The sequence below is a fragment of the Rutilus rutilus genome, assembly GCF_951802725.1.
Source record: "Rutilus rutilus genome assembly, chromosome: 6".
In the NCBI taxonomy this organism is placed as follows: Eukaryota; Metazoa; Chordata; class Actinopteri; order Cypriniformes; family Leuciscidae; genus Rutilus; species Rutilus rutilus.
Genome location: NC_140214.1, coordinates 22,439,106 through 22,466,532, shown reverse-complemented (window position 1 = coordinate 22,466,532; position 27,427 = coordinate 22,439,106). Strand labels below are relative to the sequence as shown.

The window sequence follows — 27,427 nt, the reverse complement described above, 5'->3', positions numbered from 1 at the left end:
TACTATAACTATTCTAACCTGATAATGTAATAATATACAGCCCTCACATATGACACAACAGTTATCATCTAACTCTCTGACTCTCTGACACTACTACAACTTCTTCTACTACTCCTGACAACACCCACAAGGAGGCGCGAGTTTCGAACCGCCTTTTATCCGGAAGCGACACTCAGACCGAACCGATGACGTATCCACACAAACCGAGGCCTCGTTTGTCATTAGTCACGTGATTTTCACGTTAACAACACAAGCCTCGAATCGCGGCTTCATCTGGCACGCCCACTTTTTCTCGACACACGCTCCGACGCCTCGGTTCAAATGTCCCATCACTAATTGTGTCACTTGTGAGAAAATAACACGATGATGGCATCGTCGCTGCTGTTCCTTAGGCGCTTTCTGTGACTGTCTACTCCCCCGCATTGAATGCAATGGATTCTGTGTCGACATGAAGTTCGTCTGGGAATGATATTAGACCTCACTGCGTTTACTCGTCGCAATGCTGCGGTGCGGTGTACCATCGATGAGGATTTGATTACTGTGGGCAGAACGAATACGAATACACCGACATCATGTCTGATCGGAATTACTGGACGGTGTGTCCGAGTTATAAAAGTCAGTTCGTTTCTGGAGGCTTAGTCAAACGACCCAAAAGGTAACGACGAATTTAAGCATATTACTGTATATTTCCATTGCGATTATTTAATAATCGACAAGGTTGGTCCGCAAAACTTGGTCTAACTTGAAAAAATTCCACAAGCGCTACCGCGAGCAATGTGCTTGATAAAGTAGATCGAGAAATAACTACTTTAATGTTAGAAAATATATGTCTTAACACCCTCGATCTCGTTGTGGACAGCATACACACTGTTTTTCCACCCAGTCCGTTTTTGTTTCCGATAGCAAACGTGGCCCATGTACGGCTGAGCGTCTGCTGCTCATTGTCCTGTTGGCGGTGGATGGTCATATTCTATTTTCTAGTCTTCACATAATGTTTATACAGTTTAACCGTCTGTATGTTGGGTCTGTGATGACTGTGTCATTGTTATGTCGGTTTGACGCCTTTGTCAACAAAGTATAGTTAGTGTACGCAATAGTAGGCTATAATCTGTCGCCAAAAGTTATACGAGCGGTGAGGTTAATTAAGGAGGTTTTTAATGTTTATTTTTTTCTTATTATAAGTCTTAAGCATTATATTTTGCTATAACGTTTTGTGAGGAAAAAGTGTAAGAAGTATTTTAAAAATGTGTATCTGTTGAAACTGCAACATTTTAGGTGCAAATTTTTGCTAATTAAAAAATTGCACACATTAAAAAATAAACAGTGCTTTAAAAATGTCTCATTAAACTGATTCAACTCATATGAGATGAATACTCCAGTCATTTCAATCTTGTAGATAAGTGTTTTATTATGTTTATATCTACATAGAGAGGGTCGCCCTCTCATGGGTGCTGCCATTTTGATGTCACATGACCAGCCTTGTTATTCATTTGAGTGGGTAACTACTAGAGATGCACCGATGTATCGGCCGCTGATATTTATTGGCCTAATTTTGATCAACTTAAAACCATCGAGCTATAGCACGAAAAAGGCAGATAGATGGTTTTGATTAATTAACTGCATGAAGGCACTGAGTTAAATGTCTGTAGCGTAATTCAATGTTTTTCTCTGGGTAAAACAAAACAAAATGAAACCTATACAAAATATAGCAGGGCTCAACAATATGGCCCAGGGCCAGCGTGAATGACGCTCGGGACAATTGACAGAACTGTCACTAGCTATGTTTCCATCACCCTGTTTTTATGCGCATTTTTAAGTATTGCATCAGAAACGAGTGATGGAAACGGCACAAAAACAAACAAATCCCTTAATTCGCAAAAAAGTTTTTACGGTCGCTTGGGGTGGATTTTGACTTGTGAGAAAAATAGTTAATGTGAATAATGGGAGATTGAAATGCATTTGCCGAATAAATTCTGACGTAGTGAACATTAGGGGTGTAACGGTACACAAAGCTGACGGTTCGGTATGTACCTCGGTTTTGACGTCACGGTTCAGTTCGGTACACAAGGGGGTGAGAAAACTAAACATATATTTTTTCTTATTAAAACAGTGATTGAGTGATTACACAAGAGATAAGTTGTACTGTATGTTTCAACATTCAGATGTTCATTCATATTTATTAGATTGAGATGATCGCGTTCACTCGTGCTGCTGCTTACACTGAGGCACCTATATAGTGATCTGTCACGCCACGTTAAAACGTCAAAAAATCGTTACACCTCTAGCGAACATTAAACCCACGTGACTAATCGGCTGTTTCCACTGATGGTGTTTTATTTACTGTTGGTTACTACTAGGTTACCAATACAACCGTCATCCACTCAAACAACTTAATGGAAATGCAATTAATTATTTCATAAGTATCTTTATGTTGTATTATGTTGTCCTGTTGAATGTTAAATTGATCCTATGCTTGTTCAATGAAGACGATTTGATGATGCGGCAATAAACTAGCTAGTATACCATAATGCATGCGTTTTTGAACTTTGCTAATATTAAACATGATCAAAACAGCAATCCATTTTAATGACAAAAGTTATAGCCTATCGGTTTTGGAATCGGAATCGGCCAAAAAAAATGATATGGGTGCATCCCTAGTAACAACTTGTAAAAGCTGCAGTGCTGCAAAATGCCTCCATTCAACAAACAGTTATTAAAAATTATATTAATTATAGAATAATTATATAGACTAGGAATAGAACATAAAACCTCATGCATCCAGGCCAATAGGTGGCACTGTAAATTCCAAAACCACTGGTACTATTGCACTGTTGGGATGAATAAGAGCCAGCAGAACAAAACTTTACTGAATTCACCTTTAAATTCAAAGCCTTTTTCAAAGGCAATTTATGTACTTGAAATACAAACAATCTACATTTCTAATCAATTTATACAGGCCTGTTAGTGTTAACAGAAAGGACATTACCAAGGAGATTAACAGAGCATCCCTATAGATGGCTTTAATAGGGGTTGTGAAAACAGAGTATTTTTGCCTTTAACAAGAACAAGTTTTCTTTCCACAGTAACCGGAACAAGAGGAAGAGTCTGGCTCCCTCACCTACTCTGTCAAGACCGCTCTCACCCCTTCCTTTCCCAACTGGTAGCTATAATTACTTTGTTTTGCTTCTGTCCCAATTAAGATAATGATAGATGTGTGATTTACACTGTGCCTGATTATAAACACCAGGTAGTGTAACATGCTTGGACATCTAGCCCACTGTTTGAATATGCCAATGGCCAATGCCAGTAACACTCTGTCAACAAAGCCTCTTAGAGGAGCGCTACTCAGTACACAACCACTTTGGCATCCAATGACAGTGTAAACCAACCATAATGTGCGTGTTGCTCATGGAATGTGCATTTTCTACAGGCAGCAGTCCGCTGGACAGTCCCAGAAATGTCTCCAGCAGTCCTTCGGTCAATTTCCCGTTCATACGGAGGTGAGAGCTGAGCAGAATAAGGCTGCACACTACAAACATGTCCAAATTTATACACATTAGTAATTTATGTTATATCTTGTCTGCCCTTTCATAATGGCAGTGTATAAAAGCAAGACATAAGTGTGGAAAAATGTCTAGCTGGCAAACAATACGATTGAGCGTTCACTGCAGCTGCCCTTAAGGCTGTGTCAGGGATGGGAAGCTTGGCATTTGTCACAGCAATTATAGTGAAGTCAGCGTGTAGCCTCATTACTTTACACTGCCGTGATTATGTACTGAGGCTCCATCCACTTTTATTAATGCTTGCTTAAAATGATGTGACCCTACCAGCCTCCTTGTACAGCTCAATGAAGATTGAATGAGTTGTTGTTTTTTGTTTGTGTCCTTAATGTACCCTAAAAGCATACATCTATTTGTAGATAAATTATATGACTGGGTAGAGGACATTCAAGATCTTAAAATAAGTGAAATGTGTTCTAGTTTTTTATTTTATTTATTTATTTATTTAATTAGAATTATTCTAGTATTACTGTCAAAGACACAAGCTTTATCATATAATAGCATTTTAAATGTTTCAGACAAACAAAGCATGTACCCCGACAAAGTGTAGGGTCAGTAAGATCATTTTAAAATAAGAAACCAATACATTTATTCAGCAAGGATGAATTAATGTGATCAAAAGTAACCATAAAGACATTTATAATGTTACAAAAGATTTCTATTTAAAATAAAGGCTTTTTTTTTTTACTTTCTATTCATCAAAGAAAGAATTCTGAAAAAATGTATCTCATTTTCTACAAAATATTAAGTAATTAAATGTTTCTTGAGCACCACATCAGCATATTAGAATGATTTCTGAAGGATCATGTGACACTGAAGACTGGAGTATTGATGCTGACAATTCAACTTTGCCATCACAGGAATAAATTACATTTTAAAATATATTCAAATAGAAAACAGTTTTTTTTAAATGGTAAATAATAGTATTTCAGAATAGTACTGTTTTTACTGCCTTGGTGAGCATAAGAGACCTCTTTCAAAAACATTAAAACAATCTTGCGACCCCAAAACAAAATGGTAATCTATATGTATAAAGGAGTACACTGTCATTTGTTGATGGTTGAGGATACTCTTTTGCTGTGCAGCCATTAAAATAACCAGCACTTTGATCCATATCAAATATCTGAATGGAGACTCCTTACCTGCATATAAAATTGTCTTCCTGTATCTCTGCCATATTTCAGACCGGACACACGAAGGTGGTCTGTGGCGTCTGTCTCGTCTGGATATGGAACCAATCCACCCAGTTCTGCTGTTTCAGTGAGTGGGCCCCTCTCAGTTATTCTGAAAAAAAACCCTCTTTGTTTTCCTTTTTCTTTAGCCATCAATCCATTTCATCCGCAGTGTTTTTCTATATAGCTGTATGTATTTTCTGTATATATATATATATAATTGTTATCTATACACTATTTGTTTTTGCTTTTGGAGTGCAATTTATTGGCGGTACAAGTGCAGAGTCTGCAGACAGTTGGAAAAGAGACTAACAAGTACACAGCATGCTAGATTTTCTCATTAATATTGATTAACTTGACAGTGTTAAAGTATTCATGGTCCCCACAGACACTTTAAAGTATCAGGGAATGGAAAACTTGTGATTTCCACGCTTAAAAAAAAAAAAAAATCACGGAAAAAGCTGGGGAATTTCTATAATGAATATACTTTTTCCTTATGCTCTAAAAAGTTTTTTGGCTAGATCAGGGATTCTTAAACTTTTGGGGGCAGAAGATTTTCCAGGGACTTCACTCGTGTCCCAATATCCATGTTTGGAATACCGGCACAGCCTACATATTGTACAACAGACAATTTAAATTGAGGCAAATCAATTTTGATGATGAATAGACTATAGCTGCGTTTCCGTTGCCGATTTGCGCAAAACTTTTGCGATATTTTCTAAATTTCGATGAAAAACTATTGTGAAATGACGGTGTTTCCATTAACTGTTGTTATGCGACTAAAACGTAATTTTTTCCTCTCGCGATAAGTCATTACAAAAATTATGCCAATGGATGTTGGTATAGGTTTATGTCTATCCCAGCCACCACACTAGTCATTATTTTTAATGGAAGGAGACGTAGGCGTGTTATCCAAGCATTAATGGCAAGGAAAGCCCTTATACTTATGAGCGGTGCATATGAGGTGTATCTCATTAGAATCCAGTATTCCTGTAAATCTTTTGTCTTTTTATAAGTTTAATTATAAACTCTGTCTCGTTTTCTGTCCAAACATTTCGCGTTATCTTTAAAAAATGATCCTTTTTCGAATTCCCTGAAAAACCACATCATGCGAGCGTAAAAGCTTTTTTGCGATGAATGGGAGTTTTCGCGAAATTGACAGTGTCTCCATTGGCCGTATTTTCAATTTGCGCAATTTGAAGGGTAATGGAAACGCGGCTTGTTATGTTCAGTTAGCAATGCTAGAACTGATATGTTGTGTGTGTGTGTGTGTGCGCGCGCTTGAGGCACTGGCGTGATCACTTGGATTTTTTTCCTTATAGCAGTGGAAACAACTTAAAATACTGTAAAGGGTCTATTTTTGTGTACATTCAAAATAACAACAAAACATTTTGCTTTTGTAAAATAAGCAAACCAAACAGGTTGCACTTTCTTTCGTCTCGGTCTCCTTGAACTTTTTTTCTGGAGCACGTCACAAAAATGAACCAAAACACAGCGAATACCTGTAGCACAGACATGAGAAATACGTCTATAAAAAAAACTTTAAGTGTCTACATTTTGCTTATTTGACGCTATAAGCATTATATAATTCACTTTGGAATTTAAATCGCCGCACGTTTCAGGTGATACAAAATTTGACTTGTAGTCCGGAAAATACGATATAGCAAATGATTTTGCACACCCCCTGGCTATTGGTTGCGAACCCCACTTTGAGAACCCCTGTGCTAGATATTGCTTTCTATTAAATTAATTGTTGATATCATAGTAGTAATCTGTATCTTTTATATCCTTTGTCATTTTGGGTAATTCTCAGTATACAGTTCATATTGTAATTTAATTTGTAGATCTGTTTTCAAGGAAATCATTTGAAAAATAGCCTCTTTCTCTGAATTTGAATTTTTAAATGGCCATTCATGGCTCATGCGATGAGGTCAGCCTTGTTCAACAATGTCCTATTGAGCCAGTGTCAGTGAAGACTTTATTCAGAGGGAAGCTGTGAAGCTTCTCTGGTTTCCTCCTTCGAGCACTGGTCCTGTCATGTGTTCCTCTGCTCATTCTCCTTCCCTGAGATTTCAGTTTACGCTTAGTCTTGAATTACCGTCTGTACCACAGACTACTGCAAACCAGAGTGGAAAGTGTCCCGTCCTATAGTTGCCTTGCATAATTGCACAGAATAATAAGCAGCTTTAGATTGTCAGATGCTCACTACTTGTGTTTCATGTAATCTGAGCATATGTGCCCCACCTTGCTATGCAGACTGTTGTGTGTTCATTGCTCATCAACTGTTACATTTTTACACATCCAGGGCTCGACATTAACGCTTGTCTGGGAAAAGTGGATTTTTTTTGAAGGGACAAGTACTTGACCGGACCGGACTAGTAGCCTGATTAGAACGCCAATAACAAAAGAATAACTAGGGAATTACTAAAACGAGAGATTGTTTATGATTTTATTACATTTATTGTAAGTTGTGATCGATAGTGGACAATAAATGTATTACTGACGGTAACAAGGTTGCGCTGTTGAGCCTCTCGAGGAGAAATGGAAACAAATGAGCGCAGCACAACATACTGCCGATTAAAAATGTGGAGTTTCTATATTTTTAACATATGATATAGTTAAGCAGCCTCACACGACGAGTGCTGTTTTCCTGAATACTATCACGATTGAAAATGTGACATTGATTTCATACAACAGTTCAATAAACAGTTAAAATGAAGTCACTTACATTTTAGATGCAATATTGACTGTTAATGGGGGTGGGGTGGGTAAATGACAGATTTACTTGTCATGAAAAGGCTTAATGTCGAGCCCTGACATCCATAATGTTAGGGTGACACAACAGGCACATGTAAATGTGATTTTGTTGTCTGAATCTTGCTGCGTTTCTGTCTCTCTCTCTCTTTCTTCTGCACTAGTCTTCCTCCTCCTCTCAGGAGCTCCTGCACCAGCTGCCCTCTCAGCCAACCCCAGATGACCTCCATCGCCTCTTCAAGCATTTCAGGAGTTCAGAGAGTGTGACAGATGAGGATGGACAGCCCTCTCCCTTCCGTGCTCGCTCACGAAGTCTTAGGTCTCTGCTTGTTGTAGAGATAAAACAGGATTGAGATAAATTCAATATATAAATGAAGTGCAACATTTTCATAGAGAGAAAGCAATTCTGTTAGCTCGTGACATATGTTTGCTTGCATAGGAATTGTGAAATCCCATTTGTAACTTCTGAAACCGGATGAATAAGAATAAAGTATTAGTTTGGCTTGTATGTGCCAGGGCAGGGAAAAAGTTAGCAAACACCATATTTTAATTAGCTAATCCTTAAAAATCTGCTTAGTGCAAAAATCTATACAGATTTGATGTTTTATACAATTATAATGATTTATTACTCTGGCAACATTGTCCGAAACTGTAAGAAATGAAAAAATATGACCCAACTAAAATTACACTACTTTAATGAATTTACTTTAGTAAATCTTTATCTTTCATTTACTCACCTTCATGTACTTCCAAACCTATATAATTTACTGTACTTTGAGGAACACAATTTTAGGGAAAATTTTGGATGACATTTTTCATGTTAATTTCCATGTAATTATAATGAAGCTTTCAAGTTTCAAAAAAGGGGGCAAAAGCACCATAAAAGTGTTATAAATTTTGTCTTTTGCTCACACAAAGTTATCTTAAGGACCCCGGGAGACTTCAAATATACTGTACTGCAGCGTTATTTTAGTATTATTTTTTTATACTATTATAGTATTTATTAATATTTTTAATTAGCTTTAATTTTATATATATATATATATATATATATATATATATATATATAAATATATATATTCAATTTGAGTTTTTATCCGTTTTTTTCCATTTATATTTAACTTTTTTCCATTTCAGTTTTAGTCATTTTTGTACTTCAGCTTAAACTTATTTTAGTCATCTAATATTTATATTTTATTTCAGTTTTATTTCCAATTACTGAAAATTATTTTTAATAGTTTTAGTTATCAGTAACACTAGTCATACAGGGAACATTTATGATTATTTTATGATGCTTTTGTATACGTCTTTTAAGCTGGAAAACTTCGGCATTCGGCATTCAGTGTAATTTCATAGAAAAAAGCTTGTTGAGTAAATAATGACAGAATTTTCATTGTGAAGTAAACTATTGCTTTAATGTTATTTGTTTGTGCAAAATTGTTTTGTAGTCCTGGACGGACATGTGGCTCCTTTGATAACGAGATTGTGATGATGAATCACGTCTACAAAGAACGGTTTCCAAAGGTAATTGAGCTCTGACATTTACATTTTGTTTGTCATCATAGACGTGGATGCCACGTCATGTCATCACATGTTGTTTACTTTGTTTAAATTGTGGCTGTGGGAAAATTGACGGCCTGGTCTGTCTAAACAAAACAAATGACAATTGTCACCTACAATTGTATCACTCTTCCAGGCAACGGCTCAGATGGAGGGGCGTTTGCTGGCAGTGATTGCAGACTATTCCCCAGACAGCGCTCCCGCTCTTGCTGATGGAGTGCTGGGCTTCATTCAACACCAGCTGGTCGAGCTCGTCCGAGACTGTCTGGAGAAGTCCAGGAAGGGGCTTATCACATCCGACTACTTTGTGGAACTTCAGGAAAAATTAGAAAATTTTCTACATGAGGTAGAAAACATGCCACATTTATTGTTATGTTGATATTTGTATCTGGAAAAAATAAGTCGTTTGCATAGATCCATAGTTTACAATGTCGCAAAAGACCAGAATTTCAGCACTCCATATTAGTATCAATACTTGTAAAATTTCACAATTCTTGAATACTTTACGCTAAGTATTAATGTAAATAATTATATTAATAGTAATTATATTAAAACAATGCAGTACGCTACCAGTCATATAAGTTTTTTTGTTGTTGTTGTTGTTGTTGTTTTTTTTTGAAAATTTCTATTTTTATTCCACAAGGACACATTACATTGATTGAAACTGACAGTAAAGACATTTTTAATGTAAGATCCTGGGGGAAAAAAATCATAGAACAAAAATATTAAGCATCTCAACTGTTTTCAGTTCTGATAATAATAAATTATCAATTTATAAATGTCTTTTGCTCACACAAAGTTATCTTAAGGTCCCCGGAGACTTAAAATATACTGTACTGCAGCTTTATTTTAGTATTATTTTTTATACTATTATAGTATTTATTAATATTTTGAATTAGCTTTAATTTTTATATTTTCTGTTTTCAGTTCAATTTGAGTTTTTATCCGTTTTTTTCCATTATATTTAGCTTTTTTACATTTCAGTTTTAGTAATTTTTGTACTTCAGCTTAAACTTATTTTAGTCAGTTATTTTCATTTAAGTGGTTTTTTTTAAGCGTAATGTTTTCATCTAATATTTATATTTTATTTCAGTTTTATTTCCAATTACTGAAACTGATTTTTAATAGTTTTAGTTATCAATAACAACACTAGTATGCATTATAACACAAATGATACAAAAGTAATAATTTTCAATAAAACTGCTAAAATTATTGACAGTACTGAAATATATTACATTCACAGTGATTTGATGGTGTTAAAGTTGGGCAGCATCAAAGCATTTCTTAAAGTTAATTGTGTGTTACAGCTACTGGAGTTGTCAATCCAAAAGCAATGAAAGTGTTTTTTTTTTTTCAGTCAATGTTGTTGTTTGATCAATATTAGCTACATAGGGGTGTGACGAGACGCTTACTCCACGAGACGAGACGAGACACGAGATTGGGTTCACGAGAACGAGACAAGACGAGATTTTTACACAATTTTTAAGAAATCCTTAATGATGAAATATATGAATGGAAAATAGTCTTTTATTCAACTGAAAATCACAAAATGCAAAACAAGTTAGGTGCATTTTGAAATCAACTTGTAATGAATGCTATTTTACTTCTATTTTAATGAATTCTATGCAGTAAAGGACATGCAAACACTGCAAAATGTTTTGCTATAACCTCTACCGTCTGGCTACTCCCCTGTACGATTTCACATGAGAAATCTAACTCCTTTCCACAAATCGAACATAAAAAAAATAAAACAGTATAAATAAAATAAATATAAATAACTGAAATAACACTTTAAATGCAAACAGTAAGTGTGTATCCATTATCAAAGTACTGCTCTCTCAAAACTTCTAAACTTTTTCTTCAAGCATGAAAAAGAGATAAATTAACTACACAGAGCAGCCTAAGATTGGTCATGTTCTTTTTCAAGAAAGCATGTCGACGATTTCTGGCAGCATTTGAGACCTTTGGGCAGTAAGGCTGCACGATATGAGGAAAAGCTGCGATGTGCGATATGACTTGTGATATGTGAATGTTAGATACTGTTCCCACGTCTTAGTGCTTTAATAGGTTCTTTGCGTGATAGGTCAAATGTTTATTACCCGCCTGGTTCAGATTACACTATTTTAGCGCGATTTTGGCATGATTCGTAAAGGACAACGGGCGTCGGGACGCAAGATTCGATCGTTTCATTTTGTATAGTGTGTCAAAGTGGGCGACAACCTACGCGTCTGCGATGCTTCAGGACATCACGACAGAAAGACTAGCATGTTTAATTTTAACGGTCCTCCACGACGGGTTGAGTGTGTGCGAGAGTGAGTGTGCGCGTATGAGTGAGAGTGCGAGCAACAGTGAGTGTGCGTGTGTGCGCGCGGGAGTGAGCGAGTGAGTGAGTGAGCGAGGGACAGTGTGTGTGATTGGCACGGCACACAAATGATTTAAAAGTGGCAGGGGCATCTTCAATACTAATTTCACCCTCATGCTCAATCACGCTGACATCACAACAACTCACGAGACAAAGTTTCACCTCGACGAGAAATCTCGTTGCGTTTTAATCTCGCGAGATCTCGTAACACGAGATCTCGTCACACCCCTATAGCTACATAATACACGCATGTGTATTAGGCTGCTTTTAAACTGCAGGGCCTAATGCATAGATTTTGAGACTATTGAAATATATATTTTTTTATTTGCCCTGGCTGTTTACAATGCACTTAGACCAAACTGACTGTGCTTATGTTAAGACCTTACCAAGACTGGCCTTTTGACCATGGAAGTGCTTTTCACACGCTCCCTTCACAGAGTGCACACATATCATGCATGCGTTCAAAAGCAGTTTCCTTTCTGTACTCCATATGACTTTTTTTTTTGTATCGACACACATTTGCCATCCTTAGTTTGCATTTGTTCATACTGAGAGGTTTAATCCTCTCTTTTCAACCAGTTAAACTGCTGCAGCCAATCTCCTTTACAAGAGAGGCATTATTACTAAATGATCACTGACTGAGAGCCTCATGGCTTTAGACATAAGACCCCTGAAGTCCTGAGTAATTCTTTTAATAAGCACTGTTCCTGTCATGCTTCTTCTGAAAATGACATTTAGTGAACTGCTGTACTGAAGCACTGTGGTCTTTTCCCTTTGTGGAGATGAAACTGTGTTGCATCTACACAGGCACATGTTTGTGTGTGTGTGTTTGTTTTAAAATAAACTTGCTTCTTTCATTCCTCATACCAAGCTGCTGTTGTCATGTGCAGTTTTTCTGGAAAGACATGAAGAGAGCAGCAGTATTGCAATGCACAGTAGTCATCTGCAGTGTCTGTGTGCTCAAGCAGTAATGTCGAAACTGTGGAGGGAAGGGTGGTTAATTAGGGCAAGTGAGAGACTGTTTTGTCTCCCCGAGGAGCTTTTGCTTCATGCTTCTGAAGTCATGAAAAGCAAATGAAGGAAAGAGGCTGATCAAATTAAGCAAGGGGAAACGGGTCGTGCTGCAGTTTCCAAGTTGCTTGCTTATGGTTGATTTTGGTTGAAATATTTTAAATGAATGAAACGTTCTATGGAAAAGTAAAAAATAATATTTTTACTTTGGGTTTCACAGAAAAAAATGCTGTCATACGGGTGTGGAATGACATGAGGGTAAATTAATAATGACAAAAAAAAATTTTTTGGGTGAACTAACCTTTTAAACGACTCACACGTTTATGTGAAATGTCATTAGGAGACTATTTTTATGGTCTTTTTCCATTATTACTTCTCTCTGTCCTCTCACAGTCAATTAGGTGGCTTATTTCTGTAACTTTTACCATTTTGAGAATTTGCTTCATGTTAACGTCTACCAAATGTCATGCAAAAATGTAGGTTGTTTTGTTTTGCGCTCGTAAAGTTAATTTGCATTGGCCCTGCATGTGTTCTTTTTACCCATAGGCATATGATCGGTCTGAGAGTGAGGAAGTGACTGTTATTGCCAAACTCGTGAAGAAGATTCTCATCATTATTTCCAGGCCAGCAAGACTTCTGGAATGTCTGGTAAAATTATGATTAACACTGATTCTTTTTTTATTTTGGGTCTAATAGACCCCAAATTATACCAATTTTAATTCATGGTTCTGAACTGCTTACTACAGTGACTCACTTAATTGAAATGCTTTTAAAAATAATGTAAAAATCCCAATTTTATTAAATAATTAACCTGCAATTAACCTCTTTATGTTTTTTCTTTAATAATAATACAAATTGCTCACATCATTGGGGTCTCTGGGAGCATAATCTCAGCAGAATGTGAAGGTTTAAATTGAGTTTTTTCCCATCAGAGTTCCAGATCATGTTGAAAACCGCCTGCGCCCTAGTAATCTACCGTTTCTAATTAATTACTGTGTGAAGACTGGGACTCATTCTGATGCCATTTATATAATATTTACTTTCTATTAACCAACAGGAGTTTGATCCTGAGGAGTTTTATCAACGTCTTGAAGTTGCCGAAGGCCATGCAAAAGTTGACCAGGGGATCAAGACTGACATCCCCCGATACATCATCAGCCAACTGGGTCTCACTCGAGACCCCCTGGAGGGTATAATTATGATTTATCTAGCACCCCACCCTTAAATTATATGTTTTTGCCTATGTTGTAAAAGGTAATTAAATATTAGCTTTAGGCAAACAAGTGATTGATTTATTTGTTTCTTCTTCTTGTCTGTGGGTTCAGATATGGTGCAGCGTGAGCATAATAACTCAGGCGGCCCAAGCAGAGAACTGGATGACACTGCAGAGGTAAGAAAATAAACCAATAGGCTTGACATAAAATCTTAAAGTGGCTCACTGCTGGAGGTCTCATACCTTCCTTTCCAAGAGGTCCGGTCTCTAAATTTCATTCCTAACCATGATCCAAGCAATCATAACTACAGGTCAAACTGATGTACAGTTGTGAATCAAAATTAAAAAAGTAATCAAATCAGGCCATTTGATTTTCTCTCAGTTGCACTTTTTTTTGCTAACATGTCATCATATGAATAAGTCTGGCATCAAAACAACTTCTTAATGCAACACTTGAGTTATAAAAAGTCTCACAACAGCTATACATTATAATTGGGATTAGATGAGTCAAATTTAAAGTGGTAAATTATGATATGTGCTACCATTCAAAAGTTTGGGGTTATTTTACTTATGCTTACCAAGGCTGCATTTATTTGATCAAAAATACAGTGAAACAGTAATATTGTGAAATATTATTTCTATTCAAAAAAATGTATGTTGATATATTTTAAAATGCATTTTATTCCTGTGATGGCAAAGCTTAATTTTCAGCATCATTATTACAGTCTTCAGTGTCACATGATCCTTCAGAAATCATTCTAATATGCTGATTTGATGCTCAAGAAACATTTCTTATTATCATTAATGTTGAACACATTTGTGCTGCTTAATATATTTATGGAAACTGTGATGCATAACCCCCCCACCCAAACTTTGGAACTGTAGTGTACACTACATTTATATATTTCTTCAAATTTCAGTGTTAAGAATAAGAGGGCTTAACTGTTACTTGTGGGGGGAAAGCCCAGCAGTTTAAGATACTGTCAACTTTAAGAAACAGAGAAATAATTAGTGGATCTAGACCATCGCCTGCTAACTTGTGACTTATGACTTTGAATCAAATAGATGTTGTATTGTTCTGTTCTTCAGAGGTTTCTGTGTTTTGTGCCCCAGAATCGTCCTGGAACCACGACACCTCGAAGAAAACCTCTGGAAAGAGATTTTGAGACCATAAAGCTCATTAGCAATGGGGCTTATGGGTGAGCTCACATTTATTGCTATTTTCTTTAAATAAGGAATTGTCTGTTTTATAGTCACAAGAATTTAGGCCACCAGTTGACTAAAGGCTGGAATACACTACACAATCTAGATTGGTTTGCCTAGACTTTCGCCCAGATTTGCAGTCTGGACGAGTCAAAACTAGTTGCCAAAAGTCAGAACGAGTCTGCAGATTTCTAACAGTCGGATTTGACAGATGGGCACATACACTCATAGATTTTTTTTTTAGCTTCAGACAATGAGTCCATCCAGTTGCAGGAGATCAGGCATGTTTGATATTTTGGAGCTGATTTTAGATCACATTTTTTCCATTTGTCATGGTCTCCTAGCAAACGTCTGTGTGTTCAGAATGACTTGGAAGTCTAATAGTGTCTGATCTTCAGTCATTTAATTTATGATGTAAAGTTTTTCTCTACAACAATTTACAAAATCAACAAGTGACTGATTTTAAAGTGCCCTTATTATGCTATCTTAAAGGCTCCTGATTTTGTTTTGGAGGTCTCCTACAACAGGCTAGCATGCATCAAAGGTCAAAAAACACTTTCAGTTTCTCATAATATACATTGAACATCACCACATTTTTCAATCATGCTCAAACGACTCGTTGGATGAATCAGTCTCTCTAAATCTTTCCACTAGCCTACTCTGCTCTGATTGGCCAGACGTGCCCAGTCTGTTGTGATTGGTCTACCATTCACAGCACACGTTGGAAACAAAACGGCCATTACAATAAACTTCAGCTCTGAGAGGGCTTTCTAAAGCTCAGCGATTGTACTACACACTGTAAAGACATTAACGATGACGTCGATTTTACCGTATCAATCCAAGCGCGAGTCCGATGATGAAACATTGGAAGAACTAGTTTGAACCCAAACCTCCATCGCAAGGACGACTTGAGCAGGAGCATTAATAGACACAGTTTTAGGTAATTGTGGCCCATAGCTGATTAGCAGAACTATTTCAGTAAGACATTTCAGTCAGGCAATAACATGGGTTAGCTGGAAACTTACACTATATAAAACACAAAACTAAGTATGTTGAACACACGGTAGAAAATATATACATCAATAATTACTTATTCATACTTACAGGCTGTGGTTCTTAGGAACAATCTGATCAAGTTAAACTGGGTTCTGACCACTGATCGTCATTCTATATAGATCAGTGGTTCTGACCCATCTTTCACGAGCAAGCATTTTGCAAATCCCAAATTTGCATTGCATGAAAGGGAATTTTCGAAAAACTATAATGGGGCACTTTAAATGTGTTGAGATTTTAAGGGTATTCACACTTGTTTGGTAATTTGGTCCGGACCAAAAAAAAACATTCATTCATGGTCTGCAAAGTGTTAACATTGGCATTTTTATCACCAAACCTGAAGGCATAGGGATACTTTCTCAACCTGATTGGTCAGCTTTTATGATGTATTGCCTATTTTAAGACGTAACTTACCAAACATCCAAAACAATTCTGTGTGCTAGGCTAAATGCCATCGTTTTATGTGCGTAGCCTGCATATGATGGTATTTTGACCAGCTGAGAACTCGTGAAGAGCTTATAAAATGTGTAAAAGAGTCAAAACAGTGGCAGGAATCCCTCCGTCACACAAACGATCTGCTGCGAGGAGACGCAGTTCTGATGCCTGTACCGAACTGTGATGGCAATACAGTTCGGTATCTTCGGTATCAGAGTCTCATCTTCCTGTTTTTGGTTTGTTTACATGTCTTTGGTCTGTGTTGCATTCATATATAATTCGAACCGCACCAGATTTAAATTGGAAGCGAACCTAGACCCATCTTTTCAGCGGTCTCGGTCCTCTTGTTTGTGTTCACCAGGGTTCGGATGGCAGCGTTCACACTAATTTAAATGAACCTGCATTAATGTGGTAGGCAATCACACCAGGGTTTGGTTAATCAAACTAAACATGCCAAGTGTAAACACACTAAATGTTGTGTAGTGTGTTCCAGCCTTAAGAATATCAATCAGCTTTGATCCTGATTTGAGCATTGACTCGCAGGGCTGTGTACCTGGTAAGGCACCGTGGGACACGGCAGAGGTTTGCCATGAAGAAGATCAACCGGCAGAACTTGATCCTGAGGAACCAGATCCAGCAAGTGTTTGTGGAGCGTGACATTCTGACATTTGCAGAGAATCCTTTTGTGGTCAGCATGTTTTGCTCTTTTGAGACAAGACGGCACCTCTGCATGGTCATGGAGTATGTGGAGGGTGAGTCAGAAGAGTGATGCATTGTTTTTCTTGGTCTAATCTTATGACACATATGCATCATTTCTTATGTGTACTATCTGATTCTGCAGCTGTAATGTTTTAATATGAAATTCTCTTTGCAGGTGGAGACTGTGCAAATTTGCTGAAGAATATGGGTCCCTTGCCGGTGGACATGACCAGAATGTACTTTGCAGAGACAGTTCTGGCACTAGAGTATCTTCATAATTATGGCATTGTGCACAGGGATCTCAAACCTGACAAGTAAGAGCTACTCTGAATCTGATGCAATCCTGCAGTTACGCATGACTCCACATCCTGAGAATATTGCTTTCACAGTGTTTGTTTCCTGTCTTCAGCCTACTCATTACATCAATGGGGCACATTAAACTGACTGACTTTGGTTTGTCTAAAATCGGTTTAATGAACATGACCACAAACCTGTATGAGGAGCACATGGAGAAAGACACAAGAGAGTTCATTGATAAACAGGTCAGTCTACCCATACAAGCAGTTTTAAGTTTTAACTAGTTTTAAGTGTTCACATTAAAAGGCTAGTTTTGTCTTCATTTGTTTGAGTAATTTATACCCCATATTTTTTTTTTTTTTCTTCCATAAAACAAAACTTCCATTCAGCAAAATGTCCAAGCATTTAAAAAGAGGGAATAATGGCATTTTCAATTATAAATTGTATTTTATATAATTTTTTTAGTTCCTGAAAGGACAAAACACCATTTTAAAGGGTGAACATTTTTATGATTTCACTTTTTTAACTTTAGTTAGTGTGTAATGTTGCTGTTTGAGCATAAACAACATCTGCAAAGTTACAATGCTCAAAGTTCAAAGCAAAGGGAGATATTTGCTTGTAAAGAAATAGCTTTTTAAAGACTACAACAAATGGCTGGTTGGGACTACACAACATTCCTCCCGGTAGTGACATCATTAACCCTAAAATGTACATGAACCCCGCCCCTGGAACGCAATTTATAGTTTATCAAGTCAGAATATGCTAATCAATGACTAGAAGATAACTACACATAAGATACATAAATTCATCAACTAACCATTCAGAAACGTCCTGTTGCATTCTACATGTTGTCACTTCTTCTTGATTCTCTCCATCATTGTCTGAATCCGGTTTGAACATAAAAGGCTAAAAGTTTTAGAAATTTTCAGTGCATGTCTGTGTGAGTGCAAGCTGTTGAAGCTCCGCCCTCTGTGCTGGTAGCAGCAGCTCATTTGCATTTAAAGGGACACACACAAAACAGTGCGTTTTTGCTCTCCCTCACCTGGGGTATTTTGAGCTAAAACTTCACATACACACTCTGGGGACATCAAAGACTTCTTTTACATCTTGTGAAAAGGGCATTATACCACCCCTTTAAAATGAGATTTGAGTTAAGGGGAATGGAAGATTTTGAACAAGTAATGTCTTAGATTAGTTACTGATATATATATATATATTTTTTTTCATTCCATAAAGGACAAAACAGCAATATGCATTTCTGTTTTTGTTTCAAATTTCATATGATAGCTTTGTGTTGGAAAGAGAATTTGTGTGAAATTTAAGTCATTATTCAATTTTGTAATCTTTCCTATTGCTGTATTTCTCAAATTTAATTTGTGGCCAAGTATATTCAAATTTGCAATGTTCTGATCGCTCACAAGATGCAACATAACCTCTCATGTCAAGTTTAAATATAAAATGAGATTTTCAAGTTGTGTGATGAAGATGACAATTTTGAGTGAATTATAAACTTAAATTGAACTTAAAGTGTTGTTTTTTCACGCCAACTATTAAATGGCTTCAGAAGACTTGACACGTTTGACATTTGACTTTTATGGTATTTTTTTTTTACTGTAATGGTACCAGTGAAAATTACCATTCCCTTTTGATACATGATAGAGGATTGCTTAGACATTCTCCTTTTCCAATCTCATTTTGTGTTTCATGGCAGATAGAAATGATGACAATATTTTCCTCTGATGTTTTCTAGGTCTGTGGCACTCCAGAGTACATTGCACCAGAGGTGATCCTGAGGCAAGGTTATGGGAAACCTGTGGATTGGTGGGCCATGGGCATTATTCTGTATGAGTTCCTGGTGGGTTGTGTGCCATTCTTTGGAGACACACCAGAAGAGCTCTTTGGCCAGGTGGTCAGTGGTAAGGATCGATCCCTAACCCTGCGTATTAAATTATAATTGATAAGATTTCTGCCTGGTGGGATGATTAAACGAGTGGGAAAAAGCTCCCATTTCCCTATATAACCTGAGCCTTATCTAGGAATCAAAATATCCTAAGAACTTGTGGGTGTGTGGGCATTTTTGACTTGGGACAGTACGTAACGTAACCTCCTTGCAGACCTTTAGTTAATGTTGTGTGTGTGTCCTTATCTCTGTCACTGCATAGATGAAATCGAGTGGCCAGAGGGTGATGATACATTACCTGCTGAGTCTCAAGACCTGATCACAAAACTGCTGAGACAAAGTCCCTTGGAGCGCTTGGGAACAGGTTGGTGTTTTGCCTGTTTAGCCCTGATAAATGCCTGTTTATCAGTGTTATTTTAATATTATTGATATACTATTATAGTATTTATTTATATTTTACATTTTATTTAATTTTTATATTTTCAGTTTTTATTTTAATAATTCTATTTTAGTTTTTGTTGTTATGTGCTTTTGTAATTTTTTTAATAATTCTTAAAAAATTTTTTAAACAAAATACTTCTATTTAGCTTTCTTTTTTGTCTTTTTTTTTTACTTTAACACCACTGCTGTTAATAAAACTAAAACGTTGCCATAATGTAGCCAGCATTGAATCGTGTGGTATGACCTACAGGAGGTGCAGCAGAGGTCAAACATCACGTCTTCTTCCATGGTCTGGACTGGAGTGGACTGCTAAGACAAAAAGCTGAGTTTATTCCACAGCTTGAAACTGAAGATGACACAAGCTACTTCGACAGTAGGTGGCTCCCTTGCTCTTTTATGACATCTGCTGAATTATAAATGTAATGTAGATGCAACTTAAGTTTGTATTAATCTGCTGTCCAGCACGCTCTGACCGTTACCAACACTCTGAGGAGGACGATGAGACAAACGATGATGAATCTTATCAGGATATCAAGTTCTCTTCCTGCTCGCATCGCTTCAGCAAGGTGAAATAGCTGAATGTGCACAACATTGTCTTTTAGTGAGGCCTGTCAGTCAGTTATATTTTGTTCTCATGGCAGACTGAGACATTTAACACATTAAGGAGTAGATTATGACTTGTTTTTGTTTCTGAATTAGGTGTACAGTAGCTCTGAGCAGCTGGCTTCTCCTTCTAACTTGAGCCTGTCCTCCTCTGAGCGGAGCTGCAGTGAGGAGAAGGAGGACCGGTGGGATGGTCATTCATTGCTGTCTCCAGTAGAAACCCCCAGACAGCTTGCAAGCAGCGACAGGAAGCAGGATGCCCACAGGTGGAGGTGAGCACACGGCTGTGTATGGAATAGGTTACTGACACACGACATACTATTTCTCCAGTGTATATATTGTTTGTATGTTGCAGACATAGTGGGTATGCATAGAGTTCCTGAAAAAGCTTGCAAGGAATGCTATAATACTAACAATGCAATGCACTCTACTTTAGGTTCATTAATCACAATGGAATTAGAAAATCAAATAATTATAACCACTAATTTAAATTTACTTTTTTCTTTTTTTTTTTTTTTTGACAGAACTGAATCAAAAATGCAAAATAAGTTTTAATCTACAAATTGATGACTGAACTTCACATGTAACATGTGATGTGATGAACAGTGTTGTTATTGTTAACTAAAACAATTTAAAAAAACATTTTTGTTAATTAAAATAAAGCTGAAATAAAATATTAATAGTAGATTTTTAGATTTACTATACTAAACTAAACAAAAATAAGAAAAGTGACATTTGGCAACTAACTGAAATAAGATTAAGTACTAAAATAAATAACTGAAATAAAACTAAAAAAAAAAAAAAAAAAATGTAATGTATAGATTTCTTTAAAAAAATTAAATAACTAAAAGAAATGACAAAACCACAGTAACAAAATTACTAAAAGTTACACTAAAGTGTGAAAATATAAATCTAATTAAAAATATTAGTAAAATGTATAACAACTGGTGATGATAATGTAGTATACTATCTGAAATATATATGAATATATATATATATATATATATATATATATATATGTGTGTGTGTGTGTGTGTGTGTGTGTGTGTGTGTGTGTGTGTGTGTGTGTGTATTTACAAGCAATAAAAATGTGCCCAAGGGGTTTAGTGAATTCTAAAATAAATACTAAGAAATATGTAAAAATGGTCATTTTTAAAATGCTGTTGAGTTGCTTAGTCAAAGTTTGTAATATCTCTTCTCACTCAGTCCGAGTCCGAGGCCGAGAGCATCATCCAGTTCATCTCAGCCTGATAGGGGGAGTAGTCCTCTTATTTTAAACAGCACTCAGAGCCTGGAGGCCATGCCACACTTTGCCTTTCCTGAGGATGAGGGTAACAATTTTTTTTATGCATATGAATCTGACATTAGGTGAAATTAAAGGACAGCTTTTGAATTGGTCAGTCTGTAAATGCCCCTTCTCAATTTTGAGTGTTCTTATATATTTGTTTCCTTTTAGAATGTCTTGTCTCAAATCTTCAGCGAATTCGTCTACGCAGCAATTCCACTGGAACAAGACCTACTAATCGCAGGGACCACAAGGGTACACGTCGCCTCGGGCTCCAGCAGGAGACCCCCGAGAAGCCACGACCACCATTTACATGCAAAGTCCCCAAGTCTGCATCTGTGTCTGGCCTTTCCCTCATCGTCACAGCAGGTAAAGGGAGCTCAGATGTGTTCATGTAGATGATGTACCATCATGTGATACCATCACATTGAAGGCAACTGAAATTCATGTGACTAAAACAATAAACAAGTGAAGCAGGTGGTTTCAAGAGAACAATGAACAGTTGAGAGGAACAGAGAGCTTATTGACAAAGATTAAAGTGAAACATTACTTGACATAAATAAACTGTGTTAGATATTTAGTACAATAATGTGGATATTGCAGATATTATGAGGCGTTTCATTTATATATGATCCTTTATCGGCATAGATGACATCCTTGGTGGGCTCCAGACAAGCCCCATGTCTTCACACTCCCTCTCATCCAACCCTTCATCTCGGGACTCTTCCCCCAACCGTGACCTCTCTCTCAGCGTATGCAGTCTTCGTCCTCCTGTGGTCATCCACAGCTCTGGGAGGAAGTACGGCTTTGCGCTTCATGCCATTCGGGTCTACATGGGCGACACAGATGTCTACACAGTGCACCACATGGTCTGGGTGGGTATTATGAATATAGTGTGAATCATTCCATTTTATTCCATTAACAACTAGTGATGTGCCAAAACTTCAGCAACCGAAAATATTTGACTACAAATTATTTAAAACGATTGTCCGAAACAATTTGGGAGGGCCAAAATCACGTTTATCGTGCTTATTATTATTATTATTATTATTATTATTATTATTATTAGTTTTGCTGTATCAGTGTCTAGTTTGTGCACACAACATGGATAACCTACAACATTTAAACATAAGCTGCATAGACGGTAGGGCTGGGTTAACAATATCAATTTGCCTTTTTTAATCTTCATTTTGTAGTGCCTACCATGCAGTAATCACAGTAGATGAAGTTTTGATGCTCTTTAATATTGCGTGATAGATCTCTGTATCTGTCAGTTCAATAGGCATGTGAACTGATCATCTCTTCTCTTTACTACTAGTTATAGCACAAAATAAACATAAATAAACATTAGAAGGTATGTTGAAAGAAACAGTACAACTTGCCGAAATGCATCATGTCTCACGTTAATGCTCAATCAGTTTCAACAGTGGAAATATGTCATTAAAACAGCTTGTAAACAATGTCACATAATGTTACATTAAGCTCCGTATAGCCATTCAATATTCATAAATTTGTTGGTTAGCTAGAATTAACAATAAAAAGTTAGAAATAATAACATTTTGCTAAATATATGCACTATATTACTACATATTCCTTATATTTTTCTTGACCTGTTGTATTTTTATTATTTAATGTATGTTTGAAGAAATCTGTCATGAAAACAAATTTTTATTTCAGCCACAGTTTAAATGTTTATATTTCAACAAATTAATACTGTATATTATTAAAAGTTGATATAATAGCTACCTTATGTGCTGTTAACATTATTATATTCTACTCAGGTGATTATTAAATCAATTTGATTAATTAATTGATTATTAAGTCAACTTTTGTCAGCTAATGCCTAGTTCACAGGCAAACTAGTAGGCCTAGTTTGCGGACCAAACAGAAGTTATCGGCGATTCTTTCTTTTGTAAAGTCATGCAGTGTGAAACCTCCTGACGCCGATCCATCGTGCAGTGTGAACACAGCAGCAACTGAATGTTACCCCAGATAGTCGTGCAGTGTGAAAAGAACAGTGACCCAAGTACTTTGAAAATCGTGCAGTGTGAACTCGGCATAAGTGAAAACTAATAAAAAAAAATCATTTCGGTGCATCACTTTGGTCAGCCATATTGAGAACCCAGTGTATAGAGATTACATTTCATTTAAATGTGCTTTTATGTGTTACCTTTTATCTAGAGCGTTGAAGACGGCAGCCCTGCTCATGAGGCCGGACTGAGGGCTGGTGACCTCATCACTCATGTGAATGGAGAGTGTATCCAGGGTCTAGTGCACACGGAAGTGGTGGAGCTTCTGCTGAAGGTGAGATTCTCAAATAGATCTGGAATTGAAGGCGGCCCATTCGCTTAAAAAAAAAAAAAAGGATGGGAGTAGATACTTGATTTCTTGATTTTCTGCTTGTAGAGTGGCAGTAAAGTGACTCTGCAGACGACTCCTCTTGAGAATACGTCCATTAAAACCGGGCCTGCAAGAAAGACCAGCTCAAAGGGGAAAATGGCACGACGCAGTAAAAAGAGCAAAAGGAAAGATGGTCAAGACAGGTTGGAAAGATGTTTTATAGCATTTACTGGAACATTTTAAACCTGTTACATCAAATTTAAATCCAACTTTTACATCATAACTTTTCCAGCAAACGGCGTAACCTTTTGAAGAAGCTGCCCAAACACAGTCCAGGGATTCAGAACAGTCGCAGTTTCTCGGCGGGGTTTCAGCACTCTCCTAACGACAGCCTGTCTGACTCTCCAACTCCAAGCCTGTCTCCTGGGCCCAACACCCCATGCAGAAGCCCAGCTCCGGACCTGTCATGTGGTATGACTCAGTCTGTCTCTCTCTGTCAGATACAGCCTTTATATGCTACGGCTTGTAATTAGTTACGCCTCAGAGAAAAACGCCTCATTCAAGGAATCAAATTCTTGAAAAAATTTGTTTGGCATGATTTTTTTTTTTTATATTATTTCTTTAGAAAATTTAACTGCTTCACTGCTCATTAATATTTGAAAAACTTTTGTTTATAGTGCAGGCTATATTACAATTTCTAAGATTTTTCCACTGTGTGATAGTGTATTGGTGGGGCATTAGAGCTCCAAAATAAATTGTCTTTACATTCTTCTACTGATGAATAAAAATAAGGAAGGACTTTATCATTGATATTTTTCAAGTAGTCTGTGATTGATTGGCATTGCTTGTACTCTCTCCACAGATTCAAACTCTCCACAGAGTTCCTCACCCTGCTCAAGCTCTCCAAATTCACCCATCCCTCAAAGTCGACCAAGTTCCCTTCACGTTTTGGGATCCAAGATCGGCCTTCGCTATAGCAAAGCAGGCCGCTGCAAGTCCAGCAACAGTATTCCCCCCTCTCCCCTCGCCTGCAATCCCTCCTCTCAGCCTCTGTCTCCGCAGTGTTCTCCATCTTCCCTCGCTGGAGTTCCCAAAAGCCTCCACTCATTTCATAATAAGATGATGTCCCCACCGACCATCGTGAGACAGACGGTGTGTCCCCGCAGTGCAGAATCGCCCCGTTCACCACTGCTGAAAAGGGTTCAGTCATCTGAGAGGCTCTCCGGTGCCCAACATGGAGACAAAAAGGCCTTCTCCATTCGAAGACACACTGTGGAGGGTTCTCAGTGTGAGGCCGAAGGGTTTGAGTCACAAGCTAGTGACATTGCCTCAGGTTTTGTGTGTGTTGGTGACCATGCTAGACAAGGGTTGTACCTGGCTGGTCAACGAGTGAGGGACTCCGGCGGTGTGGTTATGAGGAAGCTAAACTTATCCGAAAGACGAGATTCATTTAAAAAGCAGGAAGCCGTTCAAGAGGTCAGCTTTGATGACTCTGATGACAAGGAGGTCGCAACATCCACACCAGTGCCATCTCATCCACGTTTCAAAGTGGCATGGATCAGCGCAACGCAGGCTGAGGGAAGCTCAGAGAATTCAGAGAGGAAGACCAATGAGCTTGGATCCAGGCTAAAAGAACAGAAGAAACAAGAGGATGGGTGTTAGCCTTAGATATGTCCAGAAAACTGTGAGACTCCGATGTACAGGTGCTTCCATGATCATTTGAAACATACTCAGAGAAAAGACAGGGGCTCAAAGTCTTTGTTTAGTATCATTTATTCATAAGTTAGAAGTCATTCACCTGCCAAACTGTCTTTTAATGGGATAGTTCTGTTCTGTTGTTCCTCATGTTGTTCCAAGCCTGTATGATTTTCTTTCTTTTGTGGGACGTAAAAGAAGATCTTTGGGAAATTGTCTCAATGTTGTTTTGGACCCTACTGACTTCCAGAAACTGTTTAAACTTTCTTGAAACAAAATATTTCTGTTCCACCGAAGAAAGTCATACAGGTTTGGGGTGCCATGAGGGTGAGTAAATGATGAATTTTCATTTTTGAGTGGACTATCCCATAAAATTAGTTTTACCAGGTAGCACAGTGAACTTTTGTAGATTTTGAAATTTTTGTATTTATTGTATTTTCTTTTACACGAGACAGGAATAGAAAGGTCGTACAGTAGGATCGCGTTCTGAGAATTTGCACATATGTGGTCCTGCTGAGGTTCAATTACTGTTTTTTTTTTTTTTTTTTCTTAAATATCAGTATCATATAATGTCTATTTGGTCAACAAAATGTAGTTATATGTTGAGTTCCATTTTGTCAAACTCGGATGTACAGGAAATTAATCTTGTGTTCTGTCGGTCATACCCAATGTTATTCCAGCACCTAAATAATGAATTTTAAGAAGCCATTCAGCCAATGTTGGCGTTGTGGTGTATCATGTTTACCTGAGTGTACTTTTTTTCTCATTACTTGGAAAGAACAAATTGGCTTACGAATACTAATTTGGTAATAACTTTTTATTTATAATATTTTGGATCTGGTGTATGGTGTAGCAGTGTTGTACAACTGAAATCATTTGACCTATGTAACCTTTAACAAATGGTGGTTTTCTGTCTCAGTGTTTTGAAGTCTGACTTGTGGAAATGTCTTTTCTCTTGAATTCACACAACAGCCATATGGCTTTGTTTTTGTGACTACCCTATATAAATGTCATAGATTTTAATCTGCCTGATAGCCTTCTGCAGTGTTGTCATCTGCTTGTTTGCTTGGAAAGAAATGGCAGAAATCATTGTTACTTCATTTGTAACATGAGCTTTTTGTGCAATGGTTTGGTTAAACTGGATTGCTTCCTGATTCAGTAATCAGAACTATAGAGACAGAAGTTCAGATACTTGTGAATTATAACTTGCACTCCCAGTCTGACTTGTCTGTCTTACTCTTTTTCTGTATCTCAGATTAATGTGGCACTATTTCCTCGAGTTCACACACTACCTTCATATTTTTTGTATGGTACTGTTCTTTTTTTGAAGTAGAAGTTCTCTGTAATCATTTTTTTTTGTTATTAACACAACCTGATTTAAAGGACTCAAAAAGATCACAGACTCTCTAACTAAATCCATTCACCCACAACTGCATTTGTAAAGTTTGGATTTAACAGTGATTAAATGTGTACATAATTGCTGATAATCATTTCAGTGTCAGTGCTTTTCCTGTTGTGACTGTGAATAGGTTTTCTACTAAAGTGTTACTGGCATACATACTCTGGTATATCTATTGCCTCAAGGATTGATCAAAATACTCTACCGTTTAAAAGTTTGGGGTCTGTAAAAAGTTCCTTATTCTCACCAAGCTGCATTTGGTCAAAAATAAAGCACAGAGTTATTGTGAAATATATTTGCAGTTGAAGTAACTTTTAAAATATTTTCTAAACTGGTTTCAGGATTCTTTGATGAAGAGAGAAAAATACAAATAATTTTTTTTTACACAATTTAATGCATCCTTGCTAAATAAAATTATTTATTTTAAAACAAAATTACTGACCCC

General features: G+C 37.0%; 1 protein-coding gene across 1 annotated transcript; it reads left to right on the top strand.

Annotated features, from left to right (window-relative positions):
- Positions 1 to 430: 430 nt before the first annotated feature.
- mast3a (microtubule associated serine/threonine kinase 3a) lies at positions 431 to 27,073 on the top strand. Its single transcript, XM_084410882.1, has 26 exons — positions 431 to 655; positions 3,084 to 3,160; positions 3,431 to 3,500; positions 4,745 to 4,820; positions 7,651 to 7,805; positions 8,935 to 9,010; positions 9,183 to 9,392; positions 12,966 to 13,067; positions 13,477 to 13,609; positions 13,745 to 13,809; positions 14,746 to 14,831; positions 16,867 to 17,075; positions 17,198 to 17,336; positions 17,432 to 17,564; positions 19,070 to 19,235; positions 19,482 to 19,583; positions 19,911 to 20,033; positions 20,123 to 20,226; positions 20,360 to 20,535; positions 21,470 to 21,594; positions 21,720 to 21,917; positions 22,197 to 22,423; positions 23,730 to 23,852; positions 23,955 to 24,091; positions 24,181 to 24,359; positions 24,751 to 27,073. Exons 1-26 carry the CDS (start codon positions 573 to 575, stop codon positions 25,548 to 25,550), a joined length of 4,074 nt encoding a protein of 1,357 aa, XP_084267008.1. The 5' UTR covers positions 431 to 572; the 3' UTR covers positions 25,551 to 27,073.
- The last annotated feature ends 354 nt before the right edge of the window (positions 27,074 to 27,427 follow it).